The 18,100-nt window shown below is 40.8% G+C and overlaps 2 protein-coding genes across 2 annotated transcripts in view; both read left to right on the plus strand.

Annotated features, from left to right (window-relative positions):
• Nucleotides 1–18,100, plus strand: part of LOC115434446 (ly6/PLAUR domain-containing protein 6-like) — a 1,359,089-nt gene that overhangs the window by 77,797 nt on the left and 1,263,192 nt on the right.
• LOC115434240 (nck-associated protein 5-like) overlaps nucleotides 1–18,100 on the plus strand; it is a 197,458-nt gene that overhangs the window by 27,681 nt on the left and 151,677 nt on the right. Inside the window, exon 1 of one of the 2 annotated variants that reach the window (XM_030156088.1) lies at nucleotides 9,711–9,877. The exons of the other annotated variant lie outside the window; for it this stretch is intronic. Coding sequence (XP_030011948.1) covers nucleotides 9,812–9,877 — 66 coding nt within the window. The 5' untranslated portion in view covers nucleotides 9,711–9,811. Of the gene's footprint in view, nucleotides 1–9,710; nucleotides 9,878–18,100 lie in introns of those variants that run through there. 2 annotated transcript variants of the gene reach the window in all.

Below are 18,100 nucleotides of genomic sequence, written 5' to 3' on the forward strand. Positions count from 1 at the left end.
CTGTCACATAGATACCACAGGCCCATCAGCGCCATAAATACACTGCTCCTTATCTTTGGTCTACATCTGAACCAACAGTCTCATTTCCATCTAACAAAAGAGCCTTGGAGCTTTTATCACAGACTGTGGTGTCTAATGCATTTCTTCAGAAATACTCATCAACCTAAGGATGCCAAGATTGTCGGGAGCATGTCCTTAGTTCTTTTTTCTGCCAGCATTTATAATGTGTGCAGCAGTGCAATCATGCTCAGAGATAATTGATAACAAAAGGCCAAATTGAAAACACTCTGCAGGGGAGGGTTAATAATCAAGTGCTCCACATTACTGATTAAACGCTTGCTGTATAGTTGTGAGTTGTATTGAATAAACAGCATGTGGTAGTGCTTTCCTGTTTATCTCCAAAGTATTTGGGTTTAACAAAATCCCCCTGGCTTTTGTCAAGCCTCCTCCTTGCATAAAGCCTTTTTTACGTGCTGATTTGCTGCCACGCTGTTATATCAAGCTACAACTTGTTTCACTGGCCCGTGCACCTCTGGCGAAAGCAACACAATAAAATTGTCCCAGAAACAAGCCCCCCCCCCCCCCCCCCCAAAACAGACAAATTAGTTTGGTTTATGCTAAATTTAAGTGCAAATGAATTACATGGTAAGCCAGCATGGAGTCCGTTTGGCAAGATTGGATTTCCTCCTTCTACCCCCCCCCCCCCCCCCCCCCCCCCAGAAGACCATTAAAGTTGGTAGTTACAGCGCAGACTGGAGACATAAAACTAAGCAGGGGAGCAGGCTCTGGAGCTGGATGGGAATAAAATGCTCAGTCTAATCTGATTGGCTCCCACATCTTCAGGCAGACAAATGGAGAGGTTTGATATTATTACTGAGCAGCTCAAACTAATTGAGTGTAATTATACAGTAGAAATCCACCGACAATGCCATCCTCAGCGCAGTCCTCGGTTCTCACGCCATTACAGGATGACATGCTCAGGGGACGAGTGCTCAGTCTGCGTCAGTTTGATTCTTTAGTAACTGCTGCAAAGTGTGGTTCCGAGGCTGATTGGACAATTCGGGAGGGAGCCAGTTATATAAAAAGATTTAGACTCTCAGAGCAGTCTCTCACACTGCACCCTGAGTGTTTAAATGAAACATCTCAGCAGGGGTTTACAGCCTCCGGTCAGGTTGACAGCTCCCTCAGTGTGCAGGTGACATACCACACATACCTGGACTCACAGTGTGGGTAGCCACGAGGCCTGCGGGCTGTGGGAACCCAGCAGACCCCGGGCCTCTCTTAGACCCACCGAGTCAGAGAGAGGTGGCATTTTCCTCCCATTGCCTCATGGGAACAGTCTCCTCTCTCATGACCAGCGATTACAGCATTAAGTTTTCCCTAGACTCCAGCCTGAACCCCAGCGGCTTCACCCTTATATCCAACCACACGCTATGGATAACACTGAGCGGCCTCCATCCACTTGTAAAATTGCTTTAATAATTGTCGAGGCTGCTCTGATATGAGCCACTCGTCTGTTTTTCCAATCTCCAGTAACAACATTTGGCAGCCTGTCAGCACTTAATACCTAGCCCGTGCTTTTATTAGAGCAATTATATAATATTTTATGGCCTTCGGCATCATGTGTGGTGTAATTAGAGACTTCTTTCATTTTGATAATCATGAAACTGGCTGAATGAGGGTACATAAGGTGAAATTTCATGTGATGGATTTTAGATGTATAACAGAAAAACAACACATTTACCAGAGTAGTATATTTCTGCAAACATGAGGTACAAAGCCTCTGCATCAAACACATTTTCCATTTCATACTTATACGTTTAGATATGTGTATATGACTTTTGGCATGTTTTATGTGCTCATGGTGCTTGCAGATACATCAGAAACTATGTTTTTTGATAACATAGACTCATTGCAAATGTTTTGCGACCTAACTGCCAATGGCATATAGTTTTTATTGAACAAATCAGTATTAAACCAATGAGAAGCTGTTTTTGTCAGAAAAAATAAACAAAAATGTTGATTTATAGGAATCATGGGAAAACATCATAGTGCGCATTATTAAAATGCACAGATGCAAGTGTAAAGATATGATTTGCAATGTGTAGTAATAGTTAAAATCCAGTCCTTTCTGGAAATTTGAAAGTTTTTAGATCATGGGGTGTATATCATTATTGGCTGGAGGAATCATTACATCACCTGTTGATTTCTGAACTGCCATTTTTAAGCTAGTAGTTTGTGATTTGTTCATCGCCATGTTGGGAGCCGGAAGTGACCGCATTCAGTATAAATGGCCAGAACTTCAGGAGAGGTTAGCTAATGCTAAAGTGCTAGTTTACTAACTCTACTGAAGTTGTTAACGTCAAAAAGGTCTATGTAACAAATTCATGTTACAATCTTGTTACGGGGACCTGTTAAGCAGCTGTCTGTCGGGAAGCAATGCTTTTCATTAAGTAAACCAAAACTCTGACAGAGCTGAGTGAGGTGTCAAACCCCTGTCAAACACAGCCATGCTAAAGCCAAATGGCAACATGGCAGACATCAAAACTTCTATTTACCTTGAGAGTTAATATATGGAGGAAAATGTATGGGAAGACCACTTTAGACCACTTATTTTAGAGTCCAAATAAAATGGATGAGAGATGTTCAATAAGAGTTTATGGAAGCCAGAGCTTTTGGAGCCACCAGTGGTTTTACATCTTTAAGATACTTCTGCATTAGCTTCATTTTGGAGTCCCTTGTTTTAGACTTTAGACTAGAGTGAAGCACAATCTAAACTGCATCTGTTTTAGTGTGGTTCAACTGTAATTCTAACATTCTAACAAGCCACCTACTCAACCAGAGTTTAACCAAACCACAACCTTTCTGACCAAAATGCTTTTGTTACCTAAACCTAAAATTTGGATTTTACATATCTGACATTAACCACCATTCAACCACCTCCTTGAGGAAAGGCCATAAAGTATCAGATTCTTCAGTGATACACTAGGTAATACTCCATGTATTGTGGTTTACTGAAACATACAATGAACACCTTTTACTCTGGTGACTGGACTGCAGTAGAGAATACCATATTTCTGTCTGAGCAGCTCATTCTCAGATCGCCATGTGAACCGTACATATGCACTAATGTGTGCTAAAACTCTCTGACCCATATCCCAAATTGCATGAGCGCTGTATGCGTGAAGATCATGGGAAATGCTAAAGAATCACATTCGCCTGCTGAGCATAGGTTGTTGCTGTAAACAGCGTTATCTTTGGGTTTACTGCTTGTCGCTATGTCAAAGACACTTTAATTATCTTTCGGAAAATAAAAGAGAAAGCTTTTGGGCCTGTTCCAAACTGATTACAGAGGTTTTTTTTTTTTTTTTACTTTGTAGAGAGTTTCTATGTGTATGTTCCTGTTCGCCCAGGGCCCTTCGCCAGCTCGTATAATTGGACGTCCACTTTCCCCTCGTCCAATGAAACTGTCCTTTGTGCCCTTTGATTTGAAGGGCCAATTATGAGCTCTCTTCTTCTAGTCATGACTCAGATCAAAGTTGATAGCGAGGCCGCGTGCGGTCAAAGTCACATGCGTTGTTCCCCAAACATTAGTGCTCACACCAATCTCTATTCAGTCGTTGGTTTCTCCCACAGAACCACAGAGAGGCCTTTGAGAGACCAGGAGAAGACAGTCCTCTATCTGACAGTGTTATCTCCCGATAGGATCAAACACTTAGAAGCATTCTTTGTGTCCTCAGATTTACTCAGAGACAAGTGAATGCTTCTATTCAGATAAGAGAGTCATACACCAGAAGAGTAAATTTGTTGCTGTTCAGCTCCATTAGAGGGGGATTGCTGGTTAAATCATGAAGTCTTTACATTTTTCTGTGAATAAGGGTTTGATTGTTCTCTTTTCATACTTAAAATCTGACTTTGACGGTACTTAGAATGGGATCAGATCAGATGTTCATAATTCATGTCAGGGTTAGTAGTTATGAATCCATCCTCTGTATTCTCAGACGCCCTTAAAAAAATCCTTAATTTTGTTAATTTTTGCAAAAAGAGATGGAATGACAGTGGAAAGAGACATTTTCAAATATTAATGCTGCTACGAACTGGGATTTCAGCAGTTTTGCCAATTAATGTGCAACCACACTGAGTACAACACATACAGACTGTGCAATAAAATCGACTGAACCTAAGCCTATGGCACAAGTAAATGTTCGCTAATGACAAGTTTTATTTATGTGATTGGCCACCTGGGATACGAATTTTACCAAGAAAGCTTAATGGTATTGGTTTTAGCTACATAAAACTGTCACATTGATCAGTGTGTCATTTTACTTTCTCTTCCTACTGGTTGTTGCATAGATGTACTGTATGTTGTAGCAGTTTCACACTAAAATGGATCAACTACATACATTTCTTACACTCAGACCTGTTTATTTTTCCATGACCAAAGACACCAATATGTTTTCTCATCTTTTGTCTGGTTCAGCCCAAAATCCCAGTGACACATAAGCTTGAAGAAATCTAGGTTTAAAACTAGAAGTGAAAATATAATTTTGATTATTGTAATACAAATGAATTAGATTTTGAGGAGCAACATAACTATAATATGATCTATTTCAAATATTATCTTTTGGTGTGTGATTAAACTGTAGCCGTATGAGCCTGATCTGCAGGCAGTGCCCAGCAGAGCTCATCCCAGGGTGTTAACCCCGTCCACCTGGCGTGGACGCTCTGTCTCCGGGGATGTTTGGTTATCATATGCAGATGAGGCCCCATCCATGCCCCCAACACTGGCACTGTAGGTTGGAGTTTGCAGAACTGGCAGAGGGCAGCTAACAGGATTGGACGTGCAGATTAGGACCCCAGAGAGGGGCTGAGGAGGGGCTGCATCTGTCAGCAAAAGGAACACCACCTCCTCACCTTGCAGCTGGGGGGGGGCTCTTCTCTGGTCTCCTGGACAGGCAGACTGGCTGTGGGTGTGAAATCCAAAAAGGGGTGGGAAGCTCATTCTGTCTGTTTTTGTGCACAGAGGCCGTGTATGTGTTCGCATCTTCCTCATCAGGCACCGAGCCAAACCCTCAGCCGGGATCTGAGAGACTCCTTTCATGCACTGGGTCCACTGCTAAGTCTTTGTAGGATTTAAGAAGTGTATCACTGAATTATCCACCCAATCCCCATCAGCTAGTTCATCTGGAATACACTGTCACCTTTTTAGCTATTAAGCATATTTGCTTTTTTTTTTTTTAATTTAGTGTTTGTCTTATCCCTCAAACATCCATCCTCTTCATGGAAGGTTAATTTAGGGTTAGGGTTACAAAGACTGACATGTGAAGCCAAAACGCACATATTTTCCTTCATTTGAAAGGAAAATATCTTCTAATTTTATATTTAACATGTGGCTAAAACACAAAACTGCATGAGTTCAAACATGGTTATATGTAACAGTAGTCCTAACCGTAAAAATAATGTAATTGTTTAATATATACTCTTATACTCTTTCCTGACTATCAAGTGACTTAATGTTGTTGGGTTCCCTCATATGCAAGACCACAGCTATGAATATGTGGTTATGAAGACAGTTGGTGTCACAAATCAAGATAAATATCAGTAAATTATGTGCCCAATCCATCTGATTTAGTTCATTTGGATTCATGGCGGAACCAGGATGTTTTTCATCTATGATGCTGTCACTATGCCAAATTTTTTAGCATATTTGCTTATTGTTTTGAACTTGGTGTGCCTTATTAAACCAGTATCTCTTATCTGTATCTGTTTTGTTACTAACGTGTACAAGACTGTTATGTCCTGTAAACACCTTCCCTTTTTATTGCATGTGTCGTTTAAGGTGAGGGTTTTAACAGATGTGTAAGGACAGAAAATGCATGTGGGAGACTTCATTTAAAAGTGAAGATTTTCTAGTTTCTAGGTTGTATTTAGCCAAAAACTGCAAAAACTGCAGGAATTACCACATCAAAAAGTTTTTTTCAGTATCTATGCCCATTCGCCTAGAGTTACAGTTAGGATTACAGTTATAACAGGACAAGTGTAAAGCTAATATGAATCTATTAGACTTCATTTAAAAGTTTCTATGTTTAGCTTGTGACTACATCCGTTCCTTGACTAAATTGGAACCCCTACCCCCTAGTGAATCTGTGGTGACATGTTTGATCTTAAAAAGATTAAGATTTTTGTTCCATGTATTTATTTATGTGTTCAATTGGTGTTCTTTTAGTGTCTGGGTTTGTATTCCATGTTAGTTGGTGGTCTGGGAAAGGCCATAAAGATCTTAAAATCACTTCCAGGGAAATATTTACATGTTTCCGCATTAGCTACAACCACTGAGTAAATACATACAGCGACCACTTTAACGCTAACATTTGATACTCAACTCCATGTAAGTGCTCAAGGCCTCATTTGTTTGTTTTGATACAGGTTGACTGATGGTGACAGAGTGGATGTTTGCCAGCGTTTGCATGAATATATGCATGTGTGCTTCCACGTGTTGACATAGGCGTGAGCATTTTTGCATGTAAATGAGTTTACGAGCCTTAAGACAGGTTTGTTTCCACAGTCGTTGATGCCTGAAGACACTCCAGGAGGCTTTATAGGAACAAAACAGATGACTTCCAGGGTGATTGTCTCTGTTAGCGTAGGATCTACCAGCTCAGCTTGCAATGCGACTACTTACCAGGTGTTCACATAGGGGAGTGGTACTTCCTTGCACCTGGTGACCTCTTTCTTTTTAAAGGTTACAGGTTAACACTAAAAGAGCTGGGGGTTAAGGCCCGGTTTTACTTTTGAACAGCACATTCTTATGCTTCTTGATGCAACTGCTTGGGAATTTAAGTAGCTTATAATTTGCAAATACTTTGAAACTTGATGAACGATCTAAATTATTCAGTAATCACTACTTCAGTTCAGACTTACAGCTTTCCTAAACCACAATAATTGCTCTTAATTCATTGGAGTATTTATATTATTTTTCCATTAATCTACCTAAAGCTTTGACAAATGACCCAGCGTTATTTCCAGAACCGGTCCGTCATTGCTATGCAGATTCAATTTTCTGGCCATCCCAGACCAAAATCATTATATAGGTATTAGTGTCATGATGGTTTCTCACTGACAAATGAGGCATTGTTAAATTGCCAAAAGATGCATTATTAAAATCGCAGTCTTTATTACATTGTCATGAACGGTTCTCAATGATGGAATGTTCTTTGTGTCTAGTTCATTACATAATCTTTATACACATGAGCAGTGACATTAAATGCTAGCATTAATTTTCAATAGTGAAAGGACAGTTGAGTCACCCATTGGATTGTGAAATCTACCTAATAAAGCTCCAGGCAGAGCACGCTTTGATGGAAAATAGTTAGTCACTACAGGAATGTATGTGGGCAGGGCGGTGGTTTGACACCTGCAGCATCTCGGCTTGCTTCATAACACCTTGCCGGTATGAAGCTGCTCTATCTGATGTCATAAATTCCACAGTAAGGCTTGCCTGGGCGGCCTGCTGACTGATGAGTTTGTAATCTCCGCTTGAGCAGGAGCACCACCTTCCACTCGGCTCCCATCAGTCACAGTGAAAACCACAGGTCAATTCCGTCTGTGGAGATAACACATCACAAATATAGGCCAAGAGGAGATTGGTGAAATCTTGTCAAAACGATCATTTTTAAGGTCATCTGTTTGGCAAATTACCACCGCCGTGCTCCGTTTTCAACTCAAGATTGAAGACCCGGACCAATCACACCTTTAGATGATCATATAAGGTACAAAAAGACATTGATTCTGAGAGTGTGCAGTATGTTCAGATGTCAAAAACATCAGCCTGTTTTGGTGGATCGTTTAGAGAGAAACGTGACAATTTTTCCAATGTGGCTTCCATGTTTTCCAGTCTGAAGGAGAGAACTGTCATTATCTATTGTATGGCCTGCTTAACTAGACCACTGTGAATGAGATGAAACCTGCAATCTGAGGTTCAAAGTTCATTCTTGACCTTGGAAACAGTGGTTGAGGATCTCACCACAGTGTCCATTATGGAGTGGCTCTGGCACTTTGGGTCATATCACGTTATCTTCATTATTTAGCCCTGTTGTCATAGAATTGTAGATATACCTACAAAATACAAATCTTATAGTTTTATGTTTGTTTTTGCAACGGTTGGCTCAGCAGTTAATACTTGTTCGGTTACAGTAAAAGTAAATGACGGATTCATATTTCCAGCAGCTCTTAATGTCGGAGCAGAGGAATGACTTAAGGCTTTTTGAAAACTACAGCTTGTTTGCACTGGTTCGACTCAGTGAATGACTTCATCTTCTTTGCACTTTTCCATTTCCTTCAGTTTTGTTTTCTCACAGAAAAAAATGTATGCAAGCCAAAAAGTTACACTAAATGCCAGGGATAGATAAGGATTTAGAAGTATCAGGTGCAAAGCCAGAGGGTAATCACAAGATGAGTGTCTTGAAGAAGAGCTTATCAACAAAAATATCAAGAATGCAGGGTTAGTGTTAGGGCAAGGAGAGTAATCCATCAAAATCAAATTAAAATATTAATATAAAAATACGTATTACTGTAGAGTTCAAGTTTCAAGTGTGCATGACTAATAGCCCATTAAAAATGAATTCACGTTATCAGATTTCTTAATGGGCTTGACATTTTCAGACCATTGTGTACTGGCATTGTTTTGAGAGTGTTTGGTAAATATGTATAAAAAAGTGTTAAATTGGAATAAAGTTTTTTAATGGTCCAGAAACGCAGTGGAGTTCAGAATCCACACCAACTGAGTTACCATAATTCTTCATTATCGGAAGTTGTTGTCATTTCATCGGTCATTTTTCCACATTAGCAAAATAAAACAAACTCTGTAGCTCAAATTTTTAACAATTTTAGTTTTAACAGTTATATACCTCAGAATCACTACAAACAGACTTAGCAAGAGTGATATGCTACATGTCACTGAGCTCTACGTGTCTTCACAGTGCAAATTGGTTAAATCAGGATCCTTTCTTTTACTGCCAGAAATCACAAGTCCTACAGTGTATTTGATGTTCAACTAAGACTCTGTGCTCCCTGTGAGGCAGGCAAAATCACTCCTGAAGCACATGTCAAGGAGTCCTTTCACTGGGTGCATGATGTTACTGTCGCTCTGCCAGTCACCTCTGCACACACACATATTTTCTGTCTTTCCACTACCAAATACTTCTTTATATCGCCTTAGATCTCGCCGAATAGCAGCAGTAGTCGAAGTGGGGCCTGCATTCAGAAGCTGCATCATGAGTGAGTGTGAGATTTGGACAGAAGCTGGAGGCGCAGAAAGAAAAAATCCAGCCGAGCCAAGAGTCAGAGTTAGAGTTGTAGCTCTGCTGACATGTTAATGTTTTATGTCTTTACACGCATGCACAAATACCAGCCATTCACTGCTTCACACACAAACACATAAAAATGCACATATACCCACACACGTTCTCCTGGGGAGAAAACCACAGTAAGTCTTGTCCAGGTGATTTAATCTGACTTGACTTGCTGGTTAAATATTGACAAGAGCTGATGTGGCCTTGCTGAGGAGAGACGAGAATTCAGACGAGGCACTTTGCTGCCAAGGATGCACGACTGCCTGCTGCATCATCATTCCAATACACACACACACATAGCGGCGAATGCACACATACACCCAGTGGCAGGCAGCAGCAGCTGAGACTCACCAAGGCAGCTAGGGCAGAAGTGGGGAACGAAGCGGAAGAAGAGGAAGGCGAGCTAGACTGGAAAGAGAAGACAGATCGCACAAAAACGGGGAAGGGGGACGGGACGCAGGATGAGCCAGTTTGTGGACAACGGAATCGGGAGGATCCGAAACGTTCCCTTGCTGGAGCTGCTCGCGGTGAGTCTCTTGGTCCATACGTACATATATGTGTTCCCCCCCACCACCACCACCACTACCCCACTCAAGCCTGCTCCCCTCCAGCCCCTTCCAGCAAAGAGGTATCTGGGGCAGGAGGCAGGCAGGCTGTCTGGAGCTAGAAGTAGGTCTGACTGGGTGATAATCAGGCTAACATCCTGCCCTCTTGTCTGCCCAAATCCACTACCACCTACATTGCCGTGTTGCCCCAGACAGGACAGGAATCGCCCTGGGTTAGAGGCACAGGGTGTGGGGGGTTAAAATCAAATAAAATGTAGCTATAGGCAGAAGTGATGTTTGCATTTATCAGCATTTATTGATGCATGTGTCATTATGTGTATTTGACCAGATTTGCTGTATTGTCTTGGCATGTTGGTGGGACAAAGTTTGTGGAGAAGCTCTGTGCTGTGATAGAATTTTGGGTTATTTTTATTACAGTAAATATTAGATTTTTTCCTCTCATTATTCTGGACTTGTATTTTTTAAAGCTACAAAACCAAAGCAATGGGTTGTCATTAGGTTGTGGACCAAACCGGAAATTTCAGAGCCTTTTTCAAACCATTTTTTGGCAATTTCTAACCAAATGATTTATTAATTGAGAGGATAATTTAACAATGAAAAATCATGAGTTGCAGTGCTAATATATTGCATGAAGCACAAAACAATGGTGAAGTTTCAATGAAGTTTGAGTATCACTCTGGCAGTTTTACTCTTTCTTCAGTTTAGGTGGTACACCCTAAGTCAGGTGAACCTGCAGCATCATTCCACATTTTATACACCAGAAAATGAAGGTTTTGAGCCCCAACTTTGCTTTTCGGACTGTGTGTCATGACGTTCACTTTAGAGTTTTGACTGTGTGTGAGTCACCTCAGCGCCAATCTTACCGTGTTCTATATGTAGGTCACTAGCCGACAAGCTGCGACTACTGCTAATTACATGCAAGAACCGGGCTTGTTTCACATTTCCGATACATCTCCGCAAAGGCTGGAACCAGGGGATCCGCCTGCCATCTGTACATATTTACCTCAAGTTGTTGTGATAGCTGTGTCTGACAGTTGTTTTTACTCTGTTGGCATGAAATGTTGCAGGGGGAGAAACCCGGCTTTTGAACGTGTGGCGACAGTCAGATCTATAAATATCACCTGAGTTTTGAGTTTTTGTTTTCATTTTCGTTTTGGAGGGGGTTTCTGCAGATGTGGGATGTGGGTTCCCTTGTCAAGTTGGGTAGGCTAGAAAAAAGTGATTTATGTTTGTCTGGAAAAGATATATATAAAAAAAGAAAGTGCAGCTCTTTTTTCATGTCTTTCTGTCTTCTCGCTCTCAATCCTTCCCTCCACTTTTGAATTATTGAGCCAGAGGTGTTTTGTGCAAATCCAGGGGTTCTTAGCCTCTACCACAGCACGGACACAATTATGCAGACAAATGTCTCCGCCGAGCTCCGAGACTCCATATATCCTTTATCTAATTACATTAACAGGAGCTGGATAGTGACTAATGGCTCGTGGAGGATAGGGAGGGGGGGTGGGACCACATGACGAGGAGCCGGAGAGGCCCGGGATGCATGATTGCATTTTTCCATCCTATTTCAATCTCTCTCTCCTCCTTGTGCCCAGATCGCTCCCTATGCACCGTTTAGACCCCCCCCCCCCACCCCACTACTCCAAAGCTCCATACTCACACACTGACCCACTGAGCCTTTTTACAGCCTGAAAGACTTCGATATTTTTCACCAGAAGTCTCTATGGCATGATTCTTGTCATTATGGTGAATGCATGAAATGTCCATCATCTTTTAGTACTGCGTGTCCGTTCTGTTCATGCACTCAAAGCTATCAAAATAAAGCTTTGTCAAGGCCACAGGAGACTCTTTCCTCCTAACATTGCTTTAAAGTCAATTCAACAAAAACACTGCAGCCACAAGTAAAAGCAGAACATTTGGGCTTTTCTGTTCTGTTTGGCGTTCAAACCACCTTAAAAGTCAAGGAGTGCATTTTCTTTATCATCTAAGATGGCAATAAAGGCTGATTCCAAAATAAAAGCCTTTTTAACCTGTCTGTGGCTAGACGCAAAAAAACCCCCAAAAAACCTGTGTTAAAGCCACAGTCACTCTTCCTTTCTTCATCGGCCACTTTAGTCATCATAAAGGAAATGTATTGAGTGGTTTTTTATGCTATAGCACATTTGCCTCTAAACACATAATCCAAACCATTAGATTTCAGGATTGATTTACAGCAGTCCAACCATTGATTTCCATTTATTTAACTCATAAATAGACTTGCTTGAGACAGTTAATTCATCACATTTTGATTTTTCATTACAGAGTTGCTGGGTTTTTGCTCTACAGTTTTACAGAGGTTTTCAGTATAGGTAGTCGTGTGCAGGTTTTCCTTTGGTTTGTGAAGGACATAGGCAGTGAAATGGACTTTTTGTTGTTGCAAAAGTTCTTTGCCTTTTTAATAATCATTAATTTTGGACTGATATTACTGTAATATTAAACAAACACAAAACAAATCTGTTGATTGATGAGATTGAATCAACAATATGTCCTCATTTTGTTAAGTGTGCATGAGGATTATGGTGGTTTTAGGCATCTACAGCCACTGGCAGCTCACTGAGTTTCTGTAGCAAATTGACTCCTCTCACAATCTTTTTCTGTAATAATTTGACTATCAGAGTTTTTCCTCTTTAGTCATTTCTGCACATTACACAAATTCCTGTAGGTTAAAGTGGACTAAAGTGGACTGACAGGCTCTCAAACATCTCTATAAACTGATACAAAAGTTCAAATATAGGACAATTTAATAGCAGAAAAAGTCAATAATATGTATATATTTTTGTTTACCTATATCTTTACTTTATATATATATATATATATATATATATATATATATATATATATATATATTAGTTTATCATCCCTCAGGAATATGCATCTATATGAGTTTATTTTACCATAATGTTATATTAATAATGCCACAATTTCTACAATAGCCCCAAAAACTCTTCTTTTCAAAATTTTAATTTAATTTTTTTCCCCTTTTTTTATGCTGATGACATGCAGCAGTAAATTCTTAACAAGAACTTTTTGTGTAGCCACCATAGTGGAGGGTGAGGGAGGTTTTCATTGCCATTAAATATTATAGATTGAGTCTTTGAAGTTACATGTACATAGTAGGTACACTAGCTCTGCCTGAGGTTGAGGGTGTGATATTTAGTGATGTCTGGCGGTGAAGTTGCAGACTGCAACCAACTGAATATCCTCCCTCTCCCTCCATTAGGGTGGCTGTAAAAATGCTCAGGTCCCTCATTAGAGTCAGTCTTTGTTTTGGCAGGTCTGGACTTTTCAGTTAAGTAGACGTTAACTCCGGTCTACACTCAGACATTGTAAGTGACAGTCCCTTGAGCTACTGTAGAAATAGTGGACCTCGTGAACAGCAACCAAGTAATGAAATAATGTTTCTTATTTTCATGTGATTATGTTGTTTCTTCATCTTAGGTGTCATATTTTAGACGTATAAATCCTAGTCTGGAAGAATTTTATCACAATCCAAAAATCCATTTAAAACAAAGCAAAAATGTATTTTTGAATATATTGTTGCACAGCTGGGGAGCATGTTTGGTGGTGAGGCATGTCAGTTTTAACCTGTGCAGCATCTATCTATCAAATGGGACTTTTTCAGTGGTCAGTAAAAAAGCAGGTGTCAGTAGTTTCCTGTTTTTTTTTTCTTTTCCTTTTTTCCCCCTAAGAGGTTAGAGCAGGCGTAGAGGAGCTCAGCAGTCTACTGGCTCACATTACTTTATGCTAATATCCCCCAGCTGCAACCTGCACCACCCTGTTTCCCTTCCCGTTGTGTGTCTCACACACACACACAGGCATACATACACAACAAACACACAAGCCCCCGGGACAGTCGCGGGAGGGCCGTGAAAAGGAAGCCGAGATGATTAATTAACTGTGCCCTCATTTTGATACCGCCTTATTGGCTTTCAACAGCCGAAATTCAGCTTCAGAGCTTTGCATAGATTATCCTCCCACCACCACTACTACCACCACCACCACCACCACCACCACCACCGGAGCTCCCACCCAAAACAGACACACAAACATACTTCCGAAATATTGAGGTCATGTTGTTACTCATGCTATGGTGAGTGCACAGCATTGGTTTCTGGGCAGGTTGTGCATCTCAGCAGAGGGTGAGGTGTCGGCTTTGCTGAATGTCGGTTTTCCTCTAATGACAAAGAAGCAACTCTAACAGGAAAGTGGCTTTAAATTCTGGTGACACACATACTGACTCAAGATGGGCTGGTTGTAATTATAAACGTTCAGCTTGATTTAATGACGTGCAGGTGAGTGGTAGGGTTCAATTGTGCCTTGCATCTAGCTCAACATTCAACAACAAATAAATCTACAGTAAACTGTCAGTTGGTGGTTTCCACAAGTGTAATTACATGCACATAATGAAATGATGAGCTTGAGTTTGTGACTTTCTATTTACACTGCACTAACTTTAAACTCAAGGGAAACCAGAACGTTGTGGTTCTGTTGAAGAAAAATGACATTTTCAGAAAATTAAATGAGAACAAACTAAGCCTTTGAACATGAGTTTTTTTGATATGAGATAACATTGTTCAAAGTTATATTGACAGTATAACTTGCAATTAATTAACATCATAACTGTACAGCACCAAATATTCTGAGGTTTAGTTAGCTAGAAGGGGCTTCATCTGATTGGCCCAGAGTTTCAAATGTGAATATGTGCTCCATTAAATAAATAAAAAGTTTTTTGCTTTTTTGTGTAATAGGCGATGATAGCCTTCTGCATTTGTTCCTCCAACCCTTGTCGACTTTGATTCAGAAGGAGGCCACCTCCTTTCACTGAACCAAAGTTCATTCTTTTTGGTGCAGACATGGGGCTTCACACCCTCAAAACTAGTTCAATAAAAAAAAAAAAAAATCTGAAATGTGGTCGAAATTAGTCAGGCGTGAAAACACAGACAAAGAAAACAATGACTTTTAATGTAATGGTGAGATGATAAATGAATTCCACATGCATACTCTCTACCCCATGTCTGACTTTTGCCCATGTGGTCATTTTGTCAGTATTTAATGACTTTGTGTGCATGTGGCTGTTTGTGTCAGACTACGTACATGTATTTTAGTGTTCAATCTGAACACCAGGTGCTGCAGCTGCTCGTGGTTGTGCCGTGGCCTGGCCCTGACCGGCCGTCCCCCGGTCCCCTGTGTTTTTCCATTGATGACAGCCTCTCAGGACAGACAGCTCTGCAGCATTAAAGGACCTGTCAGCTCCCAGCAGCAGCTAGACAATACAATAGCGCTCCTGTATATCGCCTATACACTAGGGAAAAAGCCTCAAGCGCGGGTTGTCTCTCTGTCTTTCTTTTTTCTTTGTTTTAAACTCATCTGTTTGCCATCGCTTGTGCTTTTGAGCTAGCGCTTTTCGCTCATGCATTGTGCACACACCGAGAGTCACTGTGCTGGTTTCATCATCTTCTCTCTCTTCAACAAAAGATCACCTGCCTGGCTGTGTGATGTGTCACAGGGTGGGAGCCCTCAGGGAAAGCCTGCAGCGTTGTGTGGAAGTTCCTAACAACTGTGTCATGTCCCAGAGTCCACTGCAGGCAATTTTAAGCACAAGCGTTTGAACTTTTGTACCACATCTTTGTTGGAAATTGTGAGCATTTACAGAGTTGTGCTTCTATTCTTTATGATTCGATAACAGAGGCAATGTGGTCTGTGTTGTGCATCGAAGGAAAATGGTTGTAATTCTGTCTGACATGTTTTAAAGAAAATGAACTTTGGTTATTTTCATAGTGCGAGCTACACCCTGACATGTTTCTCCACAATATCCTGCGTTGGAACTCGTTCATATGCAAACATGGCAACAAAACGGATGCAGCAAAGCCGAAAGATCTGCCTTGCCTCAAACTGCCGCAGTACGTCGTATTATAATAAGGTGTTGTTTGCAGAGAACCTGATTTTCTCTGACGGGGCTAATGCGCTCTGTCAGAAGCGTTTGCGGCTGATGCTAGCCTTGTCTGTGCTTTGTGAAACAGGCAGCAAGAGGGAAGTGGTCGTCCAGCTCACACTATCCGCCTGCTGGCTACACTTCTACCATCGCAGTCAGGAGGCACTGACCTTCATGCCCCTCCCACTATATGAGGAGTCGGGGCTGTCAGGGCCGATATGGACTGTGTTGATCTTTCCTCTCTCTGCTGATACAGGTCATGGAGTTTTTAATCAGACCTCAGGTTACAAACCAAACGGGCTCCATCTTTTTAAGCCATTTCCCATTGTGCCTGGTGCATTATCTCAAAGCTCATTATAACATGGTCACTGTCGTCACATTATCCTAAATGCCAAGTATCAATATGAGGTGCCAAGCAGAGCCATTATTATGATTAGAAGGAAACTCATGCTGGTGGGATTTGATTGTACACTATTATAAAGAGTCAGTGGCTGGAAGATTGGCCATTTCTGTAGATCCAATTATATGCTGCAAAAACTCTCCATCTCTAAGCCCTTTGGTTTCATACTGCCAGCAGGGTGCAATTCTGCCTTCGTCCAAAGATGATTAACATGCAGGAAAAACAGAATAAGACCCTTGATTATTAACTGAAAAATAACAACCTCATTATTTGTTGTATTTTGAAAAAAAAAAAAAAAAAAAACAGACTCCACCTTTACATAAGTTGATCTAAATACAACATAAGGAAAAGCACAAATAGTTGACTTTTTACAGACTCAAAGTGATCTGATTTGTGGTTTTGTTAGATCATCACTGAGACGGAGGCTGGGCTCCAAAATGGAAACATAAACAAATAAACAAACAAACAAAAAAATGTAAGCACAGAAGGACTTGTGAATCTTATACATTGAACTTTTAACTGTTACTACGGTCGTTTGTTATACATTGACTCTGTTGTTGTTAAACTTGCAATATTATAGATTCATTTGTATTATCATATTATTATCATATCATAGATAGATAGACAGACAGACAGACAGACAGACAGACAGACAGAGATGTACTTTTTTTATCCCAAACTGGGAAATTACAGTGTAGCAGCAGCATGGTACACATTCAATAACAATAATAACAATAATATAATAATCTTGAGTGTGGATCCCAAATTTTAGAAAAATGTTTATGTTTCTACATGTTTTTATTATTGGGTTTATGGAAAGCTATATTGCGTTTTCACAATTATTATAATAGTTTGCTGAAAAATCAATTGACTAAAATTGGAGGTGTAATATGCTCTCTTTGCATCCCTTGTTTATGTGCTTTTATAGTGCACTTCCGGCACTTACTATTCATAATTGATTCCTGACAGGAACTAACCTAGATGCTAGCCTCTTCTATTGGTTCTTCGTCATTAAAAGGCAAAGCTGTTCATACAAAGATCCACTAGAATGATCAATATCATCTGCATGTCGTAACGTTTGTCAGGCGTCGAGTTGGAGCCATTCACATTATCGAGTCTCAGTCACTTTCTAAAGACATAATATGATCTGTATGCCTTTCATGAGAACATAACTCAACTTTATGGTGATGCGCTTGTGCCATTTAATGATTTTCCAGGATCTTCGCTCTGCTGCCAGACATCAGAGTGGTGATTGGGGTTTTATGAGGCAAACCGAGTCTCAGGTGATCGGGACTGAATGAGGGATGGTTCAGTTTGACCCTCAGGCCTGATTGTCTGCGGTGTCAGTGTGGTCAACGATGGTGCTTTGTGTTCGGTCACGGTGGTCACTGAGGGGCTATTGTGACTATCACACTACGGAGCTGCAACCCAACATCCATCTGGCACAGCAGCTGGAGAAGCAGGAGGTTTCCATTGCAGGAAATTATGCGCAGCAAACAAGATTCCTATGATTATTTTATTACAGTCATTTCTTTGGGATTATTATCAATTTGCAGGATATGGATCAGATGCGCTAACAGCCCAACAAAGCTGTCTATATTTACTCTTTGTTGAATATTTCAGCACTACCCTCCCCCATCCAAGTCAGGTACAAGCAGGCTTTATTTTGGAGGCATTTCCACATTCCCAGGTTGGACTTTCTGTCTTCTCCACCCTTCCTCTGTCTCACTGAGGGGGGCTTTTTGAGACCAAACCAGCTGAATTAGTGCATTATTAAGCCTTCCTCCCCTGACCCACTTCCCCCTTACTGCTCACA

Source organism: Sphaeramia orbicularis, chromosome 2, assembly GCF_902148855.1.
Source record: "Sphaeramia orbicularis chromosome 2, fSphaOr1.1, whole genome shotgun sequence".
In the NCBI taxonomy this organism is placed as follows: domain Eukaryota; kingdom Metazoa; phylum Chordata; class Actinopteri; order Kurtiformes; family Apogonidae; genus Sphaeramia; species Sphaeramia orbicularis.